Source organism: Austrofundulus limnaeus, unplaced genomic scaffold (genome assembly GCF_001266775.1).
Source record: "Austrofundulus limnaeus strain Quisiro unplaced genomic scaffold, Austrofundulus_limnaeus-1.0 Scaffold33, whole genome shotgun sequence".
Lineage (NCBI taxonomy): Eukaryota > Metazoa > Chordata > Actinopteri > Cyprinodontiformes > Rivulidae > Austrofundulus > Austrofundulus limnaeus.
Window position 1 is genome coordinate 453,436 of NW_013952435.1, and position 24,307 is coordinate 477,742.

The window sequence follows — 24,307 nt, forward strand, 5'->3', positions numbered from 1 at the left end:
TGCTGTTAGCTGTCTGGTTGCTTGTTAGCTGTCTGGTTGCTTGTTAGCTGTCTGGTTGCTTGTTAGCTGTCTGGTTGCTTGTTAGCTGTCTGGTTGCTTGTTAGCTGTCTGGATGCACATTGCTGTCTGGTGGCCTGTTGCAGTCTGGTGGCTAGTTGTTGCTGTTGCTGAGTTTGTCTAAGGTTTATAGAAATAACACCAGTTCATTTGATCACAGCTCAGCCTGTTTCTTCTAACAAACCACTTTCTGTTACTCTTGTTGTGATTAATCGATTGGGACAACTGAATTCAATCCATCTGTCAACTCAACAGCAACCAAAGCATCCCGTGTGTGTATATGTGTGTATTTGTGTGTATATGTGTTTATTTCTGTGTGTTTGTGTGTTTATTTGTTTGTGTATATGTGTGTGTTTATGTGTGTATTTGTGTGTAACACACACAGTTTGCTGAGGATGGAAGGTTTCCCTCCTGACTGAACCTGAGACAGCTTGTAGCGCTCACATGACTGCTGAAGCCTGACGCTCAAACTGTTTTTTGTTTTGTTGTTGTTGATTGTTTACAGTAAAATCTGTTGCAGTCTCTCCTAAAATATGATCTCAAATTTATATTTTTCTGAAACCTCTTTGCACCAAAATGACAGCTTTCTTTGTGGTTTTTAACTTTGACCTCAGTGCCACCTCCTGTTGGCAGATCATTTTCTAAAAAAAATAGAAACTACCAAAAAAAAAGCTCTTACTTCCTGAAAAGTAAAAGAAGATAGTTGCTCTGTTTACAGAGGAATGTGACGAGTCAGCTGTTTGTCACCTCATACTGAACCACTAATAAAACATCCATCCATCCATCCATTTTCTGTACACGCTTCTTCCTTTTTGACTAAATACACCAAATGTTTTTACTTTTAGCTGTATTTGCATCACAGCTGCAGCTTAATCAGATTACTGATACTTAAATTTTCCTCCTTCAGGGAGGCGAATCTGCAGCATTATGGGATTGTTTTTTACGTCTGCAGGAACTGTTTCCTTTCCCTCTGCATCCTAATGAGCAGAGTCAATTTAATAGAATGGTTTGTTGGGTCGGTGCCAGGCAAGAGGCCGGGTTCTGTTGAGTTTCATTATGACCCAACAGGATGTTTCAATAAGGCCAAAATGTGTTTGTAGGACTCTGTCAGACCTGTGTCTGCTCCTGCACGACTCGTTGCCTCTGTGGTTCTTTCAAAACTTTTCAAAGTTTTAATAGTTGCAAATAAATTATTAGTTTTGCAGCGTTTAATTTCTCACAGCAGGTTTAACTAAATGAATGACTTCCTGATTAAAAAAACTCTTTTGCTTCACACTCTTCCAGTGTCTGAAATAGATGAAACTTGTCAAAGTAAAGTGTTTGTGGTGAAATGTGTTGAGTTCTGAGCAGCGAGGACCGTTTCACCGTCACACACGGTTTCTGCTCTTTTCCTCCGAGGTGCGAAGCAGTCCTTCGCACTTTACTTTCCTGAATCTAAAGATGTTAGTTTCTTCAGAGCTTCGCAGTGACGGTTATCAGCAGGAACTGCACACAGAACGCACAACTTTCAAACGACTAATTAAAAATCAAAACATGAAAGGTAAGCTCCTTCATGACGTTCTTGTTTAGTGACACTGCTTTGCAACACGATGGATTTAGGTGTTTTTGGTTAATAATTGGTAAAAAGATTCTAATTTTTGCAGAATTCTACATTAAAAACATAATGGCAAGTGTTTAATTGTATTTCTAGATTTCTTCAATGGAGCAAGTAAAGATCTTTGCAGTACACAAGCTGTGTGGGTGGAGTTTCGTGTAAACTGTGATTGGCTGAGTTTTTTTATTGTAGGTTGAGTTGAGTTTGGAATAGAGTTTGAGAAAACCGTGATTGGTTGGATTGACTTGTGTGGGCGGAGTTTGGTGTAAGCTGTGATTGGTTGGATTGACATGTGGGCGGAGTTTGGTATAAGCTGTGATTGGTTGGTTGACATGTGGGCGGAGTTTGGTACAGGCCATGATTGGTTGGATTGACTTGTGTGGGTGGAGTTTAGTGTAAGCTGTGATTGGTTGGATTGACATGTGGGCGGAGTTTAGTATAAGCTGTGATTGGTTGGATTGACATGTGGGCGGAGTTTGGTATAAGCTGTGATTGGTTGGTTGACATGTGCGTGGAGTTTGGTACAGGCCATGATTGGTTGGATTGACTTGTGTGGGTGGAGTTTGGTATAAGCTGTGATTGGTTGGATTGACATATGGGTGGAGTTGGATGTAAGCTGTGATTGGTTGGATTGACTTGTGTGGGTGGAGTTTGATATAAGCTGTGATTGGTTGGATTGACATGTGGGCGGAGTTTGGTATAAGTTTTGATTGGTTGGATTGACATGTGGGCGGAGTTTGGTATAAGTTGTGATTGGTTGGATTGACGTGGGCGGAGTTTGGTACAGGCCATGATTGTTTGGATTGACATATGGGTGGAGTTGGGTATAAGCTGTGATTGGATGGATTGACATGTAGGCGGAGTTTGGTACAGGCCATGATTGGTTCGATTGACATGTGGGCGGAGTTTGGTATAAGCTGTGATTAATCGGATTGACTTGTGGAGGAATTTAAAAGATGAAGTAATAGTAAAATTATTGTGAACATGTAAATGTAATATTGATTTCAAATTTTGTGTCCATCACCTGTCCAGAGTTATGACTAATATTAAAGGGGGTGGGGGAAGGGGGGTATAATACAAAATTGACTTTTTTCATATATCATGTTATATCATTCCCTCATAAAAAACATACTCGGTGTTGCTTTGATTCATTCTTTCATGTTTGAAATCTTTAAACTCCTGTGATAGCCACGTGAAACTGCCTAAAGGCTTTCTGGTACAAAGCTCCGCCTATTCGTACAAAGCTTCTCCCTGGAACTCAGTCTGCATAAAGTTCCCGCCCCACAGAGCGCCCCTTCTCCTGAAGAATTGTTGTGAAGACGTGCTGAAGTGGTAGTGTCAGAAATAGTAGGAGGTTCTTAAAGAGACAGAGGCCAATTTCAAGGTATTTAGATAGACTATGATGCAAAATCAAATTTATTTTTAATACATACAGCATTTTCATAACATCTGAAGGTAACATAGTTGATTGTGGTGCAGAACTGAAATTTTCCAAAATAAAAGCTAAATCTATGTTTTTGGTAAAATGGTTTAACAACAATAATTGTCCAAATATTTTCAAAATTTACCATTTGTGTATTAAACAAAATGAACTGTTAAATAATTTTTCTTCATTACTAAATAATATCCTCCTCCACTTTTAATCATGACTCAGCTTATTTGTGCTTTAAGTGGAATTTGAATACTACAGACCAAACAGGTTCTGATCATTGATCATTTGAATTTAACACATTTTGATAATTTTTGTTATTTTGTATRAAATAACAGTTTTCTTTAAGGTGTTAACTAACGGCAGGTTTATTATGCTGGTAGTTTCAGCTCCATCTGTTCCACGACGGGCTGAGTGGATGAATAATTCATCTCTGCTGTCGCAGGTCAACTCCAGCCTCTGAGCCCTCGCTCTCTGCGTCAGCTTTTTTCCACCCCGAGGCTCGTCACCGAGTCAGGCGACTCCTGAAAAACGCTACTCTGAGACAAACGGGCAGGACGGGATGTTTGGTTGTAACTTTAACCAACCACAACCTGTGCAGCACTTATTACACACAACACTCACTCCCGAGTGCTGGAACTTCACAGCGAATGAAGCCGTTTTGCTCTCCTCGTCCTCGTAGATTGACAGTAAATGTGGAGCCTTCGGCGTTCCTCATGATGCTCATCATCCAAACACCTAATTAGATCAGAGGGATCTCGAATCGGGAAAACAACATTGCATAACCAGAACRCCCCGCGTCCTCTCTCGGGTCTCTGCCAAGTCAAACTGTCTTCAGATAATTAATCAGTTTGAGAGGAAACGCTGCCATCCAGGGTGACTCAGCTCCTCTAACTGAATCTTCTGTGATCTCCGGGCTAAATGAAAGCACACGACACAGATCCCGTGTCTCTGACTGCCAGTTTGAAAACATTACTTTTTTAATTACACAGAAATAAGTAGGGATTTTTAATCTGAAACTGCTCTGTGTAAATATTTTCAGCTGAGTCAGCACTTTTTTTGCAACAAAGCTTCTGCTGTTTTTCAGTTTATAAATCGAAACGTTCAGGAGATGAGTGCAATCACTTCAGCATGGTGCAACTTTGAAACTTTTCAGAATGTTAAATTAAATTTTCTTTTTATAGAAGTGCTTTGAAATCAATTCAGTTCCTTTTAAAATCACAGTACGTCCTGTTTTGTCTTCTTATTTCTGTTACTTGTAGCTTTTTTGTTATTTTAGCAATTAGCTAGATATTAGTTACTTTTTACTTTTACTCAGCCTTCTGTTATGATTACATTCAAGTTTACCTTTTGATAATTTTAGCTAGCAATTAGCTAATTTTAAATATTATTTAGCTTTTTTACAGACGGCTATTCCTTTAGCCTTTTGCTGATTTTAGATTAACCTAGTGTTTTTGATGCATTTAGTTTGCAAGCTCGTTATTAGTGTTCTTACCTCATGGTGCTTCACTAGCATTTTATTAGCCTTTATGTAAGCTAGCCTTTTGAAACTTATTGCGATCCCTTCATAGCATTTAGCTGGTGTTCTATTAGGTTCTAGCTATCTCTTTACTACTTTAAGCCTCTAACCTTTTAATAMCTTTGCCTACACTTTTATTTAATTTAGTTTTTAGCTGGGCCTTTGCTGCTTTAGCAAGCTACTTTTAGCAAATATTTTGATTATTTTAGCCAGTTTTTGGCTTCTACCTAGTGTTTGGCTTCTCTTAGCTAGTGTTTGGCTTCTTTTAGCTAGCGTTTTGCTTCTTTTAGCTAGCGTTTGGCTTCTCTTAGCTAGTGTTTGGCTTCTTTTAGCTAGCGTTTGGCTTCTTTTAGCTAGTGTTTGGCTTCTTTTAGCTAGCGTTTGGCTTCTTTTAGCTAGTGTTTGGCTTCTTTTAGCTAGCGTTTGGCTTCTTTTAGCTAGCGTTTGGCTTCTTTTAGCTAGCGTTTGGCTTCTTTTAGCTAGCGTTTGGCTTCTCTAGTTAGTGTTTGGCTAAAAATGGTAACACTAGCTAAAAGAAGCCAGTCTTCAGTTTAGCTTTAACTGCCTCATTAGTACATTTCAGTCTCTTAATATTCTAGTACTTAAAATAAATGTTTATCTACAAAATGATTATGATACAAAATGATTAAAACAAAATTTTTGTAAAAATAAAACAGTTTTTCTGTATTGATCAAAGGAGTCCAGAGAAAAGCCTCCTCCTATCAGCAGAAGTACATTTACTTCGGAAACCGTTAATTTCCTTCCTGCCTGTGTTTATCTGCCCCTCCATCATCAAATCACACTGGATGGTTGTTATAATGTAGGAACAAACAAATCTGTCGCAGGAAAATTGGTTTTATCTTGAATTATTTAGTTTCCCCTGCTGTCTGAGGAATACAACAACACAGGAATGCAGATAATAAGTTAGTTTAGATTCTCATTTCAGGAGATTAATTTGTAGATTGAGTTTAGCAGAGACTCACGGCTGAACTGGCAGCTTTGATTTCCTGTCTGTCGCTCCGCCTGTGTTTATCTCTGCACTCACTGTTGCATATCTCTTTTTTTCCCCTACCTTTCCCCTTCAGTCTCAGTCATAACCCGTTCGTTTTCCTTACTCCTCCCTTCCTGTCTTCTGCAAATGACCACCCGATGTTCTGTGACCCACATCCACCCACCCACCTGCCCATCAGATCCCATCACGGCTGTTTGGTTGTTGTCTCAGCTGTTGAAGTGTCTCTGAGCCCCGGTGAGTGTGGTCCGCTCTGCACCTTCATCATCAGGCATCAGGATAATTTAAAATAAAAAAGAGATCTTTATTTATCAATAAATGTCTTTAAAAGAGGSTAAACTTGACTTTGAGAGGTGAGACAAAGGCAGGAAGTTGATTCTTGCTGTTTAAAGCAAGTGTACGTTGGAGATGTGAAACTTTATCGTCCTAACCTAAACTAAACATTTATTTTGTCTTTAAAAGCAAAATAAAATTAATGGTGTTTGTTAAAATGTTTGCATTTTCTTCTATGTGTCTAAATTTTCTTCCTTGGGAAATATTTCTTAAGAGTCTGCAGCAAGTTCTTGTGTTTTTATTCTTAATTGCTCAATAGTTGTTTTTAGTTTTGACAAATGCTGAACATCGACAATGTAAATTAGAGTTCACAAACCTCTAATCCGCTAAACGAGAATCTTAGCTCTGCTAACGCTAAACAGATTTAAAAAAATTAGTGGAAGCTAACGTTGATCGCTAAAACGACTGTCACGCGTCTTCATCTCTTTCCAGTTGAAGTCTATTGGTTAGTAATTAAAAAGGTTGGTAATTTGAAGGTGGGCGGGATCATCTGTGGCAAATCAGCCAATCCAAGCCATTTATAGCTTGTGATCCTCCTTCCAGTATGCCTCTTTCAGAATAAAAACATTTCTTTGATCAGGTTTGTATTTTATACCATTTGATGTTTGTCAAAATGCAGATACTTTTTCCACCATGTTTTATTTATAGAAAGTTTTTGTATTATTTAAATATCGTTGAATGTAATTTTAGTTCTTTTTGATGCTCTTAATTTTGAAGTTTACCTGCTAAAGATGCTACATGCTAAGCACACAGTGCCTGACACCTCCAGCACTACTCTTAAGAGTTATAGTTTTTAAATTTGGCATAAATGGCACTTATAATTAGCGGATGCTAATCGGTATGCTAGCGGTTTACAAACTTAGCAGAAAAAGCTAATTCGCTAAATAAGAAGCTAGTTCTGCTATTAGATGGTTAGTGAAATTGTGTCCAACACTGTGATTCATGCCAGTCTTTGAGACTAATTAGTTTTCTTTTCCACGTCCTGAGTCTTTCTGTTCGGTACTCAGCTGAGGTTCTCATCGAGTCGAGCTGAAGATTTGACGTCAGCTGACTGCAGGTCGTTTATTGACCTGAGAGTGACGTCAACCATGAGAGCATCTACTTGACAAGAATCCCATCCACGGTTTTTAAAGCCTCGTTGTAGCATCCATTGTTTGGTTTTCTGACCCAGACAGTAAAGGAGCCGCATCAGTCAGGGATCAACATGGCCTCAATTGAATCCCTTCAGTGGTGTCAGATTAGCGTAAACCTAGCTCCTGGTGTGGCACGATGGCAACAGCACGCCGGTTTAGTGACTCACACGTCTGCCGGGAAGGCTTTAACACATTATCCTGGAAGCAGCAATGCTGTTAATGGAGGTCAGGTGGACTGTCTAATCATTAAGGAAGTCCCAGTGTCTCAACGAGTCCTGCTGGGAGACTTCTACTGTCGGATCAGTCATTATTCTTTATACGCTCTTTGTTTTCAGGAATCTATAACACTGTTCTTTTTATTTGTGAGTRTTATTTAAGGAGATTGGGAAGTTAAAAAGAGGAAATGGATTTTAATGTCTTGATGAAGCATCTGTATGGAGCTAAACTGGGGCCATAAAGTTTGTTCAAACATTTTTTGTTTTGTAAACCAAAGTAATTTTGGAACTGACAAAAAAAAACTTTATAAAGAAAAAAGTTGTAAACTACTTTTATCATATGAATAAAGTACCATTGTATCATATAAATAACTATGTATGGCAGGCCGTTGTATAACATAATAATGAATGGCAGTCTATTATAATCATATAATAAATTATGGCAGGCCATTGTCATTTTAAAATATGGCAGGTTGTATCATATCATTAACAAAGTATGACAGTATTGTATCACGTATAAAATATATGGCAGGCCATTATGTCAAAAATAAAAATGGCAGGTTGTTGTGTCATAATTAATAATTTATGACAGGTCATTCTAAATAATGATGTACAGCAGATCATTATAATTTACGATGCAGGGCAGGTCGTACATTATAATTTACGATGCAGGGCAGGTCATATCCTATCATTAACAAATTATGGCAGGTCGTTGTATCATAGTTAAAGTGTGTCAGGCTATTGTTTCACATAATTAATATATGGCATGTATCATTCATTGAACAATGCATGGCAGGTCAGTATGATTAATGATGTATGGCTGACTGTTGTATCATACAAATAACGATATATGGCAGACTGTTGTATCATACAAATAACGATATATGGCAGACTGTTGTATCATACAAATAACGATATATGGCAGGTTGTTATAATTAACGATATATGGCAGATTGTTATAATTAATGATGCATGGCAGGTCATTGTATAACAAAGTATGGCAGGCCGTTGTATCATACAAATAACGATGTATGGCAGATTGTTATAATTAATGATGCATTTGCAGGTCATTATATAACGAAGTATAGCAGGCTGTTGTATCATATAAATAACAAAGTACATCAGTTCATTGTTTCATATAATTAGCAAAATACGGCAGGTTTTTGTATCATATAATCAAACACTTTTTTTTCAGTTTGAAAAAGCCTTTTTTTTTAACAAACTTCATGGCCCCAATTTAGCTCCAGTCAACTYGTATATAAAAGAAAAGCAGGAATCGTGGTGCATTTTTAATTTTCATGTTCCTGTAGGTGTTTCATGAGAAAAGGAACCGGTCCTGTCGAGCTCGTCTTTATTTCAGTTCCTTTTCGATTTAGAACAAATAAAAATCTCATTTCTTGTTTGTGTGCTTCTGTTATCAGGTGAGCCTTCAGAGGCTGGAGAATTTCCTCTGCCTCTTCCACTACGTGCAGCACCACCCCTACCAAAACACCAAAGATGCACTGAAGTTCTGGTAAGAGTTCTGCGTAAATATACCTTCTGCAGGTCAGGGACTTTAGTAGCAATTAGAGGCTGTCGTCACAATAAACAGACAGGAAACTTCAGATCTGAAGGCAGATTTCAAAGTAAAACCACTTGCTAAATATGAGTACTAGAAGCAATAAAACTCATTATCTCAATGGACTTCCATTGGTGTACATCTACCAGCATTGTTGAAATATTGAGCTAAACTTTGGTGTGTTAGCAGCTGAGAGTCATTCACAGGTTACTGCATGAGCTAACAGATGGTGTGAGATTTTGCAACATTGCAAGAGATTGCTCATAATGTTATTTTCAAGGTTAGACTAAAATAGCTAACTGAGTCTGATGGAGGTYGCAYTTAAGTGATAATTTACCCGAAGTGTAAAAGTTTTAAAATTACTGGGTAAAAGCTCCATGTTTGTCGAAACTGAAGACGACCACAGACTTTCTTAAAAATCTTTTCAAAGGAAGGAAATGTAATTAACAGACTTCAAGGTGAAGGAAGGAGATAAATGAAAACATTTCACAAACTCAATTAACTTGTTTTTCAGTCATTACAGTTTCAGAAGGCCTGTTTTTTCTCAGTGAAAAACACTTTTTTTGTTTTTTTGTTATTCATGTTCTGTTTCTGGTGCACTGGCACCAGATTTTGGAGTAAACAACAACATACAATCAGAACAAATAAGATTCTCTGTAGACTTTCAGATCTTTGTAGATCTCGTTTGAAGTTTCTGTGGAAAATGCCCTCAGTTTTTATTTATTTTTTTCAAATCTCAAACCTTAAATGGATCAATCAGAATGGCAGAAATTGGCAGAAATTGAGCCATAAAGACAAATTTGCAGCATCTAAATGCTAATTTATCTTAATTTGCATAATGATGCACAAAGTAACAGTTGTTTTAATGTAAAAATGAAAATCTCAGATCCTTCATGTCTATTGTTCCTCATTGATTCAGTGAGCAAAGCTAACGGATGAAGCACAACATCCACGGTAAACAACGTAGCAACAAATGGAAAGTACACGTTGTGTGCGCACTCGCACTGTTTGCTCTACAACCAGATATATTGATGCAGAGGATAAAGCTTGTTTGTTTCCATGACAGTGTCGTGGCTGTGTGCGTCTGTCCATTGGACACAGGAATCCTCACTCTGTTGGTTTTACTCGTGGATCAGTGGAGCTGAGCTAACCCAGCCCGTATCTGGCTAATATTTAATGATGGTGATGATGATGACGATGATGATGATGAAAGGACTTCAGGGTCAAAAGTGGAGGGGTCAGAGCGATTACAGATTGGATTAGTTGATCAACAGGGATTGTGTGTACTGAGGGGAAAACTGGGTTTCTAAGGATTTAATCTTTATTTTTTTCTGTGTTGAAGATCAGAGAAAAGTCAGTTTTATTTTGTTCTGTGTGTCCATCTGTGGACAGTTTTTTTTTTCTGAGTGCTAGATTGATAACCCTTTCTGGAACAACACACTGGACTGTTGTCCTCTAAAATGTCCAATACGACTGTCTACTGGAAGTTGTCCTATCTATCCCTCTATACGACAACCTACAGGAAGTTGTCCAATCTGTCCGTCCATACGACAGCCTACAGGAAGTTGTCCAATCTGTCCGTCCATACGACAGCCTACAGGAAGTTGTCCAATCTGTCCATTCATACAACAGCCTACAGGAAGTTGTCCTATCTGTCCATCCATACAACAGCCTACAGGAAGTTGTCCAATCTGTCCATCAATATGACCGCCTACAGGAAGTTGTCCAATCTGTCCATCCATACAACAGCCTACAGGAAGTTGTCCTTTCTGTCCATCCATACGACAGCCTACAGGAAGTCGTCCTTTCTCTCTCTCCATATGACAGCCTACAGGAAGTCGTCCTATCTGTCCCTCCATATGACAGCCTTCAGGAAGTTGTCCAATCTGTCCRTCTATACGACAGCCAGACAGGAAGTAAACTTTATCAGAGATCAAAGGTTCTACTTGATAATTGTGTTATAATGTTGTGTGTGTTACACACTGAACACCATGTGTTTGCACCTGAATTCTTATCTGAAGTGTATTTTTATGTTTTGGTCAGAAAAAAATGTCCACTTATTTTTACACAGAGAGGCGGGGCTTATTTGAAACTTGGAGACTAAAAATAATAAAAATCGTAGTGTTATTTCTACTTTTATTGTTCTCACACAGGATGATTTTGTAAAGATAAATGAACCATAAAGAGTTGTTTGTTTTAAAGGAATCTCTTTGTATTTGTAGTGGAAAATACAAAGAAAAAACCCACCAGTGACTGTGATTGACTGCTTCTGACAGATGTCTTGCTCGGGGCACCGGTCGCTCAGGACCCGTYCCCTCGCCATGTGACATCACATGCTTTCATGTGATACGCTGATCTGCAGGGAATCTGGAAAGCGTCCATTTGAAATTCCAATTTTAATGGAATTTGTGCTGCGGAACAGAGAAATCAGTCAGCAGTCATGTGAGGAAGTATGAAGATCCAGATAGTCATGTTTGGAGCATGGAAAAGATGTACATTTGGTAAGCTGAGCGTAGATTTACTGCAGCTTCTGTTCATTCAGCTTCTCTGCATTCGATTCATGTTTTATGCTGCTGAATTATGAATGTAAGCGTTGGTTATTGTTCATGTTTTAAATGATGGTTGTTAAATAAGAATTTAAGTTATAAGTGATTCGGTGCAGCTCATATAGTCGAACACGTGGCTGAAGGCAGCGCTGTGGCGGCTCGGTCTCGCGCTAAAAAGGCACGCTCTGATAATCAGGAAGTAAAATTTCCTTTTCTCACAATCGAGGAATACTTATCCCTTTTTATTACAATCCTTGACTTTGATTTTTATTCTTAATGAACATTATTTCATCAGGTTTTAATAGCAGTTTGGCACGTTTGGCTTTTAGCTGAAGAACAGAATAACTGATGTGATCGAGTCTGTCTTCGGTTAAAATTTAAGCTTTTTCATCGTAGAGTTGTAATTTCCCAATATCTGAGGTTCCTGAGCAGTCTTGAAAAATACAGATTTTGTTATTGCTATTTTCCAGATATGAGTAAGTATTAAAGAAAAAATAAAGTACTCACTTCCTAATAATGGTCACTTTATTATTGGATTCATCAATTCTTCATAAAGGGTTAATTATGAGTTTGTAGACTTTTCTTTAACTTACTGTCCTTTTTATTCATTCAGGTAAAAGACATTTACACTTTTTGCTCAGTTTATATTTAACTAAACAGATTTAAATTCTGGAACAATGTTTGTATTTTTACTCATACGTGTGGGGAATAATGTGACAAATGTCTGTTTATAATCTAAATGATGGAGTTAATAAAAGTGACACACTTCATCTTGACATGTAGTGAGCCTGTTTTAACAATGTTTAACTGTGTTCTCTGATGTTCTTTTGGTGTCCTCTGGTGTTCTTCTGGTGTCCTCTGATGTTGTTCTGGTATCCTCTGATGTTCTTCTGGTGTCCTCTGGTGTTCTTCTGGTGTCCTCTGATGTTGTTCTGGTATCCTCTGATGTTCTTCTGGTGTCCTCTGGTGTTCTTCTGGTGTCCTCTGGTGTTCTTCTGGTGTCCTCTGGTGTTCTTCTGGTGTCCTCTGGTGTTCTTCTGGTATCCTCTGGTGTTCTTCTGGTGTCCTCTGATGTTGTTCTGGTGTCCTCTGATGTTCTTCTGGTGTTCGTCTGGTGTTCTTCTGGTGTCCTCTGATGTTGTTCTGGTGTCCTCTGATGTTCTTCTGATGTTGTTCTGGTGTCCTCTGATGTTCTTCTGGTGTTCGTCTGGTGTCCTCTGATGTTCTTCTGGTGTTGTTCTGGTGTCCTCTGATGTTCTTCTGGTGTCCTCTGGTGTTCTTCTGGTGTCCTTTGATGTTGTTCTGGTGTCCTCTGATGTTCTTCTGGTGTCCTCTGATGTTCTTCTGATGTTGTTCTGGTGTCCTCTGATATTCTTCTGATGTGTTGTTCTGGTGTCCTCTGTTGTTCTGGTGTTGTTCTGGTGTCCTCTGATGTTGTTCTGGTGTTATTCTGGTGTTCTTCTGGCATCCTCTGATGTTCTTCTGATGTTTTTCTGGTGTCCTCTGATGTTCTTCTGGTGTTCTCTGAATGTTCTTCTGGTGTCCTCTGATGTTCTTCTGGTGTTCTCTGAATGTTCTTCTGGTGTTCTTCTGATGTTTTTCTGAAGTTTTTCTGATGTTCTTCTGGTGTCTGGTTTTTCTCTGTTGTTCTCTGATATTCCTCTTGTGTTCTCTGATGTTCTTATGTTCTTCTGGTGTCCTCTAATGTTCTACTGATGTTTTTCTGGTGTTCTTCTGGTGGTCTTTGATGTTCTTCTGGTGGTCTTTCATGTTCTCTGTCATTCTCTGATCTCTGTTCTCTGTTGTTCTCTGAGGTTCTTCTTGTGTTCTCTGATGTTCCTTCTTGTGTTCTCCGTTGTTCTCTGGTGTTCTCTGGTCTTCTTGTGATCTCTGTTGTTCTCTGGTGTTCTCTGATGTTCTCTGGTGTTCTCTGATGTTCTTCTGGTGTTCTCTGTTGTTCTCTGTTGTTGTCTAGTGTTCTCTGATGTTCTCTGTTCTCTGTTCTTGTGTTCTCTGATGTTCTTCTTGTGTTCTCTGATGTTCTTCTTGTGTTCTCTGATGGTCTTCCTGTGTTCTCTGATGTTCTCTGATGGTCTTCTTGTGTTCTCTGATGGTCTTCTTGTGTTCTCTGTTGTTCTCTGGTGTTCTCTGATGTTCTCTGGTGTTCTCTGATGGTCTTCCTGTGTTCTCTGATGGTCTTCCTGTGTTCTCTGTTGTTCTCTGATGTTCTCTGGTGTTCTCCTGTCTCGTCTCACAGCTCAGACATGAGTGGAGCCAGTAACACTCTGGCGAGAGAGTTCCTCACTGACGTCCATCAGCTGTGCAGCGCTGTGGCCCAGAGGGCCGAGGCCCGGGAGGAAGAAGAGGAGGAGAGTCACATGGTGGCGCTGGGCGAGTACCTGGTCAGGGGGCGGGGCTTCTTGCTGCTCAGCACCCTGGACGCCATCATCGACCAGGTAAAGAAAAACTTGATGCTGAGCAGTTTTTTGGATGTGAAGCTTTTTATTTGACAATGTAAAAGAGAACAAAGCTTTGCTGCGTCTAACAGCGAGTTGTGATCTTTGTGTTGAGGTGCTCGTGTTATATGACAGCAGCTTCACAGAAGGAAGTATTGTTTGTTCTTGCAGCCAGAACCAGGCTCCGACAGTCCGGTCCGGTCTGTACTGATCCAGTCTTCAGACCGGACCAGCAGAGCCACGATCTTTTGATGTTTTGATTCTCATTCAGGAAGTCCCCTTGTGTGTCTGCATCACTTCCTGTTAGTTTCACACTCAGTTTTAATATTTTCATTTTAATTAAAGCGTTTAGCGCATCATTTAAAAAGTCCTTCTTGTGCCAGCTGTGATCACGAGCTTCGGCTGTGTGCTTCGGCTGTGTGCTTCGGCTGTGTCCAACGTGGTAAAAACTCAATGATAAAAATGTTTGACTGTAGAAGAGAATTTTTAGGGTTTTTAGGTCTTTCTGCTCGTTCTCACACTGATGTGTCTCTTGTTTTTCTTTGTTAAATATTTGTTTACGTTAAGCTTTTATAATTAGACTTTATGTGAAAAATATCAGAACAAAACTGTTTTGTTGTAAATCAGCTTTAGCTTTCTGCTTTTTAAAGATAAATCTAAAACAACAGTTGACTGTTTAAATGTGTCTTAGTCTTTTTTTTTTTACACAGAATAATACTTTTTAAATCACATATGCCCATTTTATCCTAAATAACATTTTGACTGTAAACTAAAATCAGTAGAATGATAAAAATTTCAGCCAATTTTTTAAAAATTTGGTTCATTTTTTTGGTAAGAATTACGCAAAACTGTAGGAAAAGACAGGTTTTGAATGTATCATTTGATATATTTATAGAAAACAAATGTTGACTCAGAGGGTTCTGTACAGAAAGGTTCATTATTTAAACAAACTAAAGAGTTATCCTGTGTATTTAGTGTTTTTCGGAGCGATAAACCTGTTTCAAACCTGTTTTTTTAAAGGTTCGTTGTTGATGTTTTTTCCTCCTTTCATTAGCACCACGTGGAGGAATGCTCTGCATACACAGCATCTAAAAAGTCCTCATAAGTCACTCTGTCATGTAGCTGCTGCTTTGCTCCGCTGCTGAAATAATAGACCAAAACAAACAAGTTGTATCTGAAAAAAAAAAAAGTTAGATCAGATTAAATAATTGGATTAAGATGAAAGCCGTTCCGCAGATGAAACGGAGAACTCGGACGGATGTTTGACTTTAGGGCTGAGGCGAGTGTGACTCGTTGGGAGTGTCCCGATGTGGACTCGGAGCGCGAGGCTTTCTAGGTAACTCAGTGTTCTGTCGGGTTCTCAGGAGCTGACGTGTCGGGAGGAGCTGCTCACCCTGCTGCTGTCGCTGCTCCCGCTGGTCTGGAAGATTCCGGTGCAGGAGGAGAAAGCTCCAGGTCTGGTTATTCCTGAACTTCTTACCTGTGTTTAATGTTGATGTTTTCCACCGGGTCATCATTTTAAACTGCACTCAGGTCCTTTTAATAGGGATGTAAAATGTTCTGGTCCATTTGAAGAAACTCTCCAGGAAAGTTAGTGAAGGAAGTTTCAACCCCAGTTTACACTTCCTGTGGCTCTGATGTGACAAAACTGATTCATTTTGTGGAAACAGTTGAAACTGCATCACTGTTGTTTTTATTATAAAATCCATATTTCAGAATAAAATCCACGTTTTGTGTTTACGCATATTCTGCCATCTGCTTCCCAAACAGGATTAAGTCAAATTTGGTCTAAATAACCTCCTTGGCATTCACAGCACAGTTTTGGGTTCACTTTTAAAGTTAACTATCTGATTTGCTTAGAAATCTATTAACTTGTCTCAGTGATTGTTTAAATTTGAGGTAATTACTTGTCAGGAACAAAAGCTGTATTTCCATTCTAATCAATAATATGTAATTTGTCTTTGGTTTAGTTTTAAATAAAACATCTGACTCGTTTGTGTAGATTATAAAAAACTTTTACGTCTCTGGTTCCAATTCTGTAGTGTTGGTTTGTCTCCTGATTCAATCGATTAAAAACTAGAAACKTAAACAGTTGGTAAATAARATATTTTGCTAATACTCTGTTTATCTACAAAGTGATTCCTGGTTTTTATGAAACGTTTTGATACCTGGATCATCCTGACGTCATGTGATGTGCTGTGATTTGGCTTCCTAGTCAGGATAACCCACTGATATTTGGTCTGAATCTTATATTAGTTTATTCTAATGAGGATTTTTTAAAAAAGCAGGAAACCTCAAACAGGAATTCCCTGCTAGAAAGATGAAAAGCTTTGCTATCTCACATGAAAAAGGACAACAATTTAAGGTTTTTCTGCTCAAAATCATGTTTCTTTTTTTGCTGCTGCTGCTCATAAAAGAGCTTCAAAAATACTTTAAAGTCCCTGTGACGCTTATCCTTCAAATACAAAAGGTCAAAGAAAATATCTTCATATACAACCCATTTTGTCACATAACTGGCGTGTTTTCCTTCGAATTTGGCTCAGCTAAAGTGAAACAGGAAGTGACATCAAAGGGGAACTCATTAAGAAAGAAAACTTCCTTGTCTTTGTTTATTAAAACAATATTATTTGATCTTTGACTTTTCTTCATCTGTCTCTTATAGGGACTAACATTATCTAAAGAAACAGAAAATTCCCTGCTGTCTGTGTTGTTAGCCGCAGACATTCCCCTTTGACATCACTTCCTGTTACTTCACATGCAAACATTTTAACAACTGTTCATTTCAGTGGTGTGAAATTGCTTTTGCAATATGTTATCTATGTTCTCTTTCCAAAAGTGCAATCACATTATCACAAAAATTCAATGTCACAGGCACTTTAAGGTCATATTTTATTTATTCTTTATATTCTGACAAAATGCAGTTGTTGCAAATGTTTAAACTAAAACCCTGTTTACCCATTTYTYYGCAAACCTCTGAGACKTAATCCTCAGTTTGATGCGATGGGTCACAAATAAACATTTTGTTTTGTTCTGCAAATAGTCGAAGCTTTTAAAAGCAACAAACTTAACGACCTCATTTGCATAAGTGATGTAACCGATGACGTCATTGTCTCAACTTTAAGAGAACAATGAACATTTTTACACTTCTCTCATTTTTTGTTTTAATCGTCCAGCAGGCGTCCTGATCASATGAATCACCTCAACTGTCTCCTTTTAGATGCATTTTTTTAAAATCATCTTTTTATATCGTGTTTTCTACCCATCAACTGTCAAAAATAACACTTTAAGTTCTAAATACTGCACAGTACACTTCACTCGTTTTGCAGTGCGTCTATAATTTCTGAACACTGATGAGAATTTTGATCAGGCGAGGACAAACGGTTAGAGAAGCTTGTGACCCATGAGCGACACCGGCATTTAGTACAGGACTGCTGCTCTTCTCCAACACGGACCCGAGACATTTTTCTTTTAATTAATGTTTACTACAGAAGCTCCTTACGCAGCTGAGCATCATGCTCCTCGTTAGGCAGAGAAGATAACTCTTTAAAACCTTTTTCAGGTTTAAATTAAACTCTTAGAGATGACTTAAATGATGCGTATCCCCCGCCACGTTTCAGGATGTAGTTTTAGACCAGGGGTTCTTAACCTTTTTGACCTCGGGGCCCAATTTGTTGAACAAAAAGAGGCACGAGGCCCAGTCAGACGTACGGATCAACACGATAATTATTCTAAATCTTGATTTAATGTGTATTGTTTTTACATTATAAATAAATAAAATACACTTACAGTTTAAAAGTAAAACTCCTGTCAAATAATCACAAGACATGGTTATGACAAATATGTTTATACAGTATTGTAACCTGCCCATAACAATTATTTGAACCAATACAAYGGTGAGTCAACAGACCACTCAGGCTTATCAACACAAAAATATTTTTAAAACATAAACAGTAACAAAAATAGACATTTCATAAATAAAATTGTGGTCATAAAATAAATACATTCAATATATAGTATTTATTCATTTCATTTTAAAAAAACAAAACATTACATACAACAAAACAATACAAATAAAATAAAATGAAAGGCAGCAGAAAACAATTAAGAAATGAGAAAAACAAATAAGAAAACTGTAAAAATAAATTTGAGAAAGTACAAATGAAAATACAGCCTTTTTAAAACTTTTGCATGGTAGAACCAGAAGCTGCTCTTCATATTAGTGACAAACGGTAACAACAGCTTTTTGAAAAGTTTAACGTTTCTTTAAAATACATTGAAAATGTTTAAAAATAAACTACAAAAATTAATTTGACAAAGTGCAAATTAAAATATAGTTGTATCTGCAACTGTATTTGATAATGTTTTGAACTTTTAAAATACGGAATGGTAAAAACTGAAGCTGTACTTCATATTAGTGACAAACTTTGGCCTTTTTTGACAGGTTACCTTAATTTTTGCTTCTACTTTTCATTTAAAATAGATTTCCATTCTTGGCAGGTTTCTAAGGTTCTTCTTCTGCATATTAAAAAGTTGTTAAACATCTGAGTGGTGCACTACCGCTACTAGTGGTGAGAAAGTGTATTGCATCTTCAAAATCAATGCAGTCCCGCGGCCCAAAGTTAAAAACTGTTGTTCTTTTGAGGCCCTCAAGGTGGCGCTGAGGCCGTGGTCCATGGGTTAAGAATCCGTTTTAGACATTAAGGGAGTTTTTGTTTTTGACAGATTTCGTCCTGCCGTCCCTGCTGGAGGTGTTCCTGAATCGGGAGTTGAAGTCCGTCCCTCTCAGAACCGGACAGAAGTCCTCGGCGGACGAGCCGAGCTCCGGGAGGAAGGCCCGCGCTGGCAGCGGCACGTGGAAGTCGAGGCGGTCGCGCAGAACGGCGCAGAGATACTCTGTGAAAGATGCTCGGAAGTCCCAGGTGTCCACCTCAGATTCAGACGCCGAGGACCGAGGCGTCCCGGGCTCGGGCGGCGCCAGGAGCAGGAGGTCGCACGGCTCCACCCTCCAGGTAAGCTGCCAGCACCACTGCTCGGAAGCGTCGCAGCTGACCTCCACCGCCACCAACACCAAAGAAACCATGAGCGCGCCGTACCCCTACCCCAGACCCCCCGGGTCCCAGATGATGGACAGCGAAACCCTGACGGACCCGGCAGCCATATCAGTTTTTAACCGCATGGAGAACTCGCCATTCGACCTTTGCCACGTGCTGCTCTCCCTGCTGGAGAAGGTCTGCAAGTTCGACATGAGCATCAACCACAACCCGGGCCTGGCGGTCAGCGTCGTGCCCACGCTCACCGAGATCCTGACCGAGTTCGGGGACTGCTGCGGTCCCGGCGTGGGGGGAGGCGGGACGGGGGCAGAGGAGCTGGCCGGCGGTTGGACGGAGGAGCCGATCGCGCTGGTCCAGAGGATGTTACTGCGCACCATTCTGCACCTGATGTCCGTGGATGTCAGTCGGAGCGACAAACTTCCCGACAGCCTGAGGCGGAGCCTGACGGACCTGCTGAGAGCCACCCTGAAAATACGAAGCTGCTTGGAGAGACAGAAGAACCCGTTCGCGCCGAGGCCCAAGAAGACTCTGCAGGAGGTCCAGGACGACTTCTCGTTCTCCCGTTATCGCCACCGAGCGCTCCTGCTCCCAGAGCTCTTAGAGGGGGTATTACAGGTGCTCCTCGGCTGCCTCCAGGCCTCCACGCCCAACCCCTTCTTCTTCAGCCAGGCTCTGGACCTCATCCATGAGTTCGTCCAGCACCGGGGGCTCGAGCTCTTCGAGGCCACCGTGCTGCGATTGGAGGGACTCGGCCGCGCCAGAGACTCCGACGTAGGCAGAGAGGCGTCGGAACGCTTGCGAGGCCTCATCACGGGGGTCTTCAAAATAATCAGCGCCGTCAAGAAGTCCAAGTCGGAACAGCTGCATCAATCCGTGTGCGCCCGGCGCCGCCACCGCCGCTGCGAGTACTCCCACTTCCTGCACCACCACAGAGACCTGTCGGGTCTGCCCGTGTCCGCCTTCAAACAGGCTGCCAGGCGCAACCCATTCGAGGAGGAAGGAGACGGGACGGAGGGGGACGGCGTCCGCTACCCCGAGCGCTGCTGCTGCCTGGCCGCCTGCACCCACCAGTGCCTGCGGCTCCTGCAGCGCCTGTCGCCCAGCGGGCCGGCGGTCCTGCAGGTCCTAGCCGGGATCCAGGCCTGCGGGATCTGCTGCTGCATGGACCCTCGCTCAGTCGTCGGGCCCATGCTGCACGCCTTCCAGGCTCCGGGTCTGCGCAGCTACCAGTCGCACGTGCTCGGCGTGCTGGGGCGGCTGATCCTAGACCAGCTCGGTGGGGGTCTGCCATCAGAGAAGGCCAAGCTGGCCTCGTGCAACATCTGCACACTGGACAGCAGCCAGCTGCCGGGCCTGGAGGAGACGCTGCAGCAGGGAGAACCTTCGGCCGTCTCCACGACTTTACGCTACCGCTCCCAGGGCATCCTGCCCAGCGGAGGGGGCGCCGAGGACATGCTGTGGAAGTGGGACGCCCTGCAGGCCTATCAGGAGCTGGTGTTCTGCGAGGACCGGCAGTTGAGCCAGCAGATCGCCGGCCACGTGTGCCACCTGACCCTGCGGGGCAACGCCATCGTGCAGTGGCAGCTGTACACGCACATCTTCAACCCCGTGCTGCAGAGGGGGGTGGAGCTGGTCCACCACGCCCAGCAGCTGGGGGTCTCTACCGTCTGCACTCAGGTCTGCAGCTACCACACGCAGTGCCTGCCCGTGGAGGTCCTGCTCATCTACCTGCAGACGTTACCGGCACTTCTCAAATCAAGGTGAGACGACATATTTATAAACATTGTTGTATAATCGCCCAGTCAGCTCACAGCAGTACACCTGTACGGGATAAATCTTGTGTCAGCAGGAATTGTATTTGAATTGCTAAAATTGAATCTGAATGTGCGTAATTTGAAACTGAATGCATTGGTTTGAAAATGAATTTTATTAAATTGAAACTGAATTTAAAGATTTGAATTTGAAATAATTTGCTTTGAAACTGTATTTTGGTTTATTAAAAATTCAGTTTGATTACTTTCACTTTCAGTTCCATAAATCAGATTTTTATGTCACATCCTGGTCCTTGAGAAAACCAGCCAGAGTAATCAAACACAGATCCACACTTTGGTGAAGTTTCCCTTCTGATGTGATTGTAAATGTAATATTTTCTACATTTAGGTAAAATTAATCACTGTAATAAAATAACTGTTTTTGTCACTTTTACAGTGGATTGCAGTGAAACTTCACCAAAGTAAAACATAAATCTGTGGATCTGTGTTTGATTACTCTGCCTGGCTTTCTCAAGGTCCAGGATGTGACACAAAAATCTGAATTATGTAACTGAAAGTGAAAGTAGTCAAACTGAATTTTTAATAAACCAAAATACAGTTTCAAAGCAAATTAATTCAAATTCAAAACTTTAAATTCAGTTTCAATTTAGTGAAATTAATTTTCAAACCAATGCATTCAATTTCAAATTATTTACATTCAGATTCAATTTGAGCAATTCAAATTAAATTCCTGCTGGCACAAGATTTATCCCATACACTTGATCCCTTCAGACGTCGACATTAGATCCGTCCTTTCAGGTCATTGCTAATTGATGTTAATCAATAATTTATTATCGCTTTGTGACCTGAGCTAAAGGTGGATAATTATCAGCTCCTTATGTAAGGCCGTCATCAGGCAGACGCACGTGTTAAATTAAATTATCAGCTTTAAAAATATCTTTACGTGTGGAAATCTGTGGGTGATTAAAAATAACTTCACTTTCTCAGCTTGAAGAAAATCTGTTTTTTATTAAAGAGAAATCAGCACTATCAATAAAACCTTATAATTTCAATTCATTGTCTTTAATGTGTGCCATATTCAGTTAAATATTGTATTTAGCATCTGTTGGGTTTAAATAACTCMTTGTTAGCTTACGTTGTACTATATTTATTTTTGTTGTATTAATAAAATTGAAGATGAACTCTAGACGGCGCCATCTGCTGGACCAGTCAAATCAGTTTCTTATTTTATCTGAAATATGGTCATAATAAAGTGAGTATTTGGTTTTAAATTATTGGATGACCGGAGTTAATTTGATTAACGCTGCGTCGTTACGTTCAGGTAGCCGATTAAATCAAACCAAACAGGATTTATATTGTTGTTTTTGTCTCCAATCATCACAAAACCATCTGAGCAAAAAGCGTTGCAGTTTGAAGTTGACCTAAATAGATCCAATCGCTTTTATCAGACATCCTGTCTGCTTTTAAAACCTCTGCTTGAAAAACAGGACTCGGTTTCTTATTTGAATTGAGAGCTCTTAAAAAGTACAGGGGTTAGACAATGAAACTGAAACACCTGTCATTTTAGTGTGGGAGGTTTCATGGCTAAATTGGACCAGCCTGGTGGCCAATCTTCATTAATTGCACATTGGACCAGTACGAGCAGAGTGGGAAGGTTCAGTTAGCAGGGTAAGAGCACAGTTTGGCTTAAAATATTGCAATGCACACATTATGGGTGACATACCAGAGTCCAAAGAGGACAAACTGTCGGTGCACATCTTGCTGGCACATCTGTGACCAAGACAGCAAGTCTTTGTGATGTAAGAGCCATGGTATCCAGGGTAATGTTAGCATACCACCAAGAAGGACCAACCACATCCAACAGGATTAACTGTGGACATAAGAGGAAGCTGTCTGAAAGGGATGTTCTGGTCTAAAGCAGTGGTTCCCAAATTTTCTGTCTTCTGACCCACAAAATATTCATGGCAAAAATTTGTGACCCCAAATATTACTGGTCTGAGGACACGAACTTTGTTAATAACCCTAAAAACACAGGCTTTTTGACAATCCAAACAGCTTGTACACAAATATAAATACTTATTTATACTTATTTTGTGTTTTTGTAATATTTATAGGGAAAATATTACATCAGCAATTATTTTATTACCCTTTAAATTGATTTCTGGAGATTATCCAAGGTGCTTCATGACCCATAATTGGGTCCCAAGCCCAACTTTGGGAACCAAAGTGCAGTGGTTCCCAAAGTTTTCAGCTTTTGACCCACAAAATAACAGTAGCAGAGACCTGTGCCCCCAACTATTTTTGATGATAAAGATTTGTATCAGGTCAACTAAACATGGGCATAGTAACAATATTTTTATACTACATTTATACATTTTACATACACTAACCTCACTCCTTTGTAACAACCAAGGCAAAAATGTAACTAATTCCAAAAATCCTTTCAGGACCCCACCTTGATGATTCGGGACCCCACTTTGGGAAACACTGGTCTAAAACCAGGTGTTTCAGTTTCATTGTCTAAGCTCTGTAGATTATAAAGGTTATTCTAATTAATTTAATAAGAAGTCTGAAAAAACAGGTTTTAATAATCTACATGTCAATTTATTGTTGTTCTTTGATGTTTATCTGTTTTATTTTGTCATATTTTCTGGCTGCAGGGTGGTCAGAGACCTTTTCATCAGCTGTAATGGGCTCAACCAGGTGACAGAGCTGGTGTACCTGGACCAGACTCGTTCTCTGGCTTTGAAGGTGTTTGAAACTCTGATCATAGGCGCAGGACATCAGCAGGCTGATGGACTCCTCCAGGAACTGGAGAGCTCCGACACCAAAGACAGGGAGGCCGCCCTAGGCCCGGCCGACGAACTGGGGTCCCGCGGGGCCGGAGAGGGCCCGCAGAGTCTCAGCAAGTTCTACGAAGGCCTGAAGGAGGCCTACCCGTCTTATAAAAGCCATGTTGGGCAGGGCCGCGGCCGAACGGAGATCCACCTCCACGTCATCAACCTCTTCCTCTGCGTGGCCTTCCTCTGCGTTAGCAAAGAGGCCGATTCTGACCGGGACTCGGCCAACGACTCGGAGGACACGTCGGGTTACGACAGCACGGCGAGCGAGCCCCTGGGCGGGCGGCTGCCCTACCTGTCCCTGGACAGCGTGGCCCTGCCCTCCAAAGAGCAGCTGCGCCGCGCCGCCGACGTGTGGTCGGTGTGTCGGCTCATCTACATGGCCAGCCCTTTTTTCCAGAGGCAGTTCTTCAAGCTGGGCGGCCTGGAGGTGTGCCTGCGCCTCATGACCATGGTCATCCAGAAACTCTCCTGCAAAACCAAGGAGGGCAAGGCGAAGAAGAAGAGAGACGGCAGAGGGAAAGGCAGCCCCGAGTCCACKCTTCCAGCCTTGTCGCTGGGACCGGAGGAGACGTCTCGTGAGTCCTCCGACGTTCACTTGGGGGGTCCAGCTGAAGCAAAGAGCAAAGATCCAGCGAAGAGGCTGGAAGAAGAGTGGCAGCTACAAAGCATTCGCCTCCTCGAGGCCTTGCTAGCCATCTGTCTACACAGCGCTAACTCGGCCATGCAGAGAACAGAACCGGAGCCTTCCTCCCAGGTATGTTCCTGTCAACACATCGCTTATTAAATATAATT

General features: G+C 40.9%; 1 protein-coding gene across 8 annotated transcripts in view; it reads left to right on the forward strand.

The window, feature by feature from the left end:
* The window catches only part of lyst (lysosomal trafficking regulator), a 73,125-nt gene that overhangs the window by 5,178 nt on the left and 43,640 nt on the right, over window positions 1-24,307 (forward strand). For all 8 annotated transcript variants that reach the window (XM_014005914.1, XM_014005913.1, XM_014005919.1 and 5 more), the window contains 5 exons: window positions 8,711-8,802; window positions 13,651-13,849; window positions 15,214-15,304; window positions 18,572-20,660; window positions 23,333-24,269. In XM_014005914.1, the coding sequence (XP_013861368.1) occupies window positions 8,711-8,802; window positions 13,651-13,849; window positions 15,214-15,304; window positions 18,572-20,660; window positions 23,333-24,269 (3,408 nt within the window). The remainder of the gene's footprint in view (window positions 1-8,710; window positions 8,803-13,650; window positions 13,850-15,213; window positions 15,305-18,571; window positions 20,661-23,332; window positions 24,270-24,307) is intronic.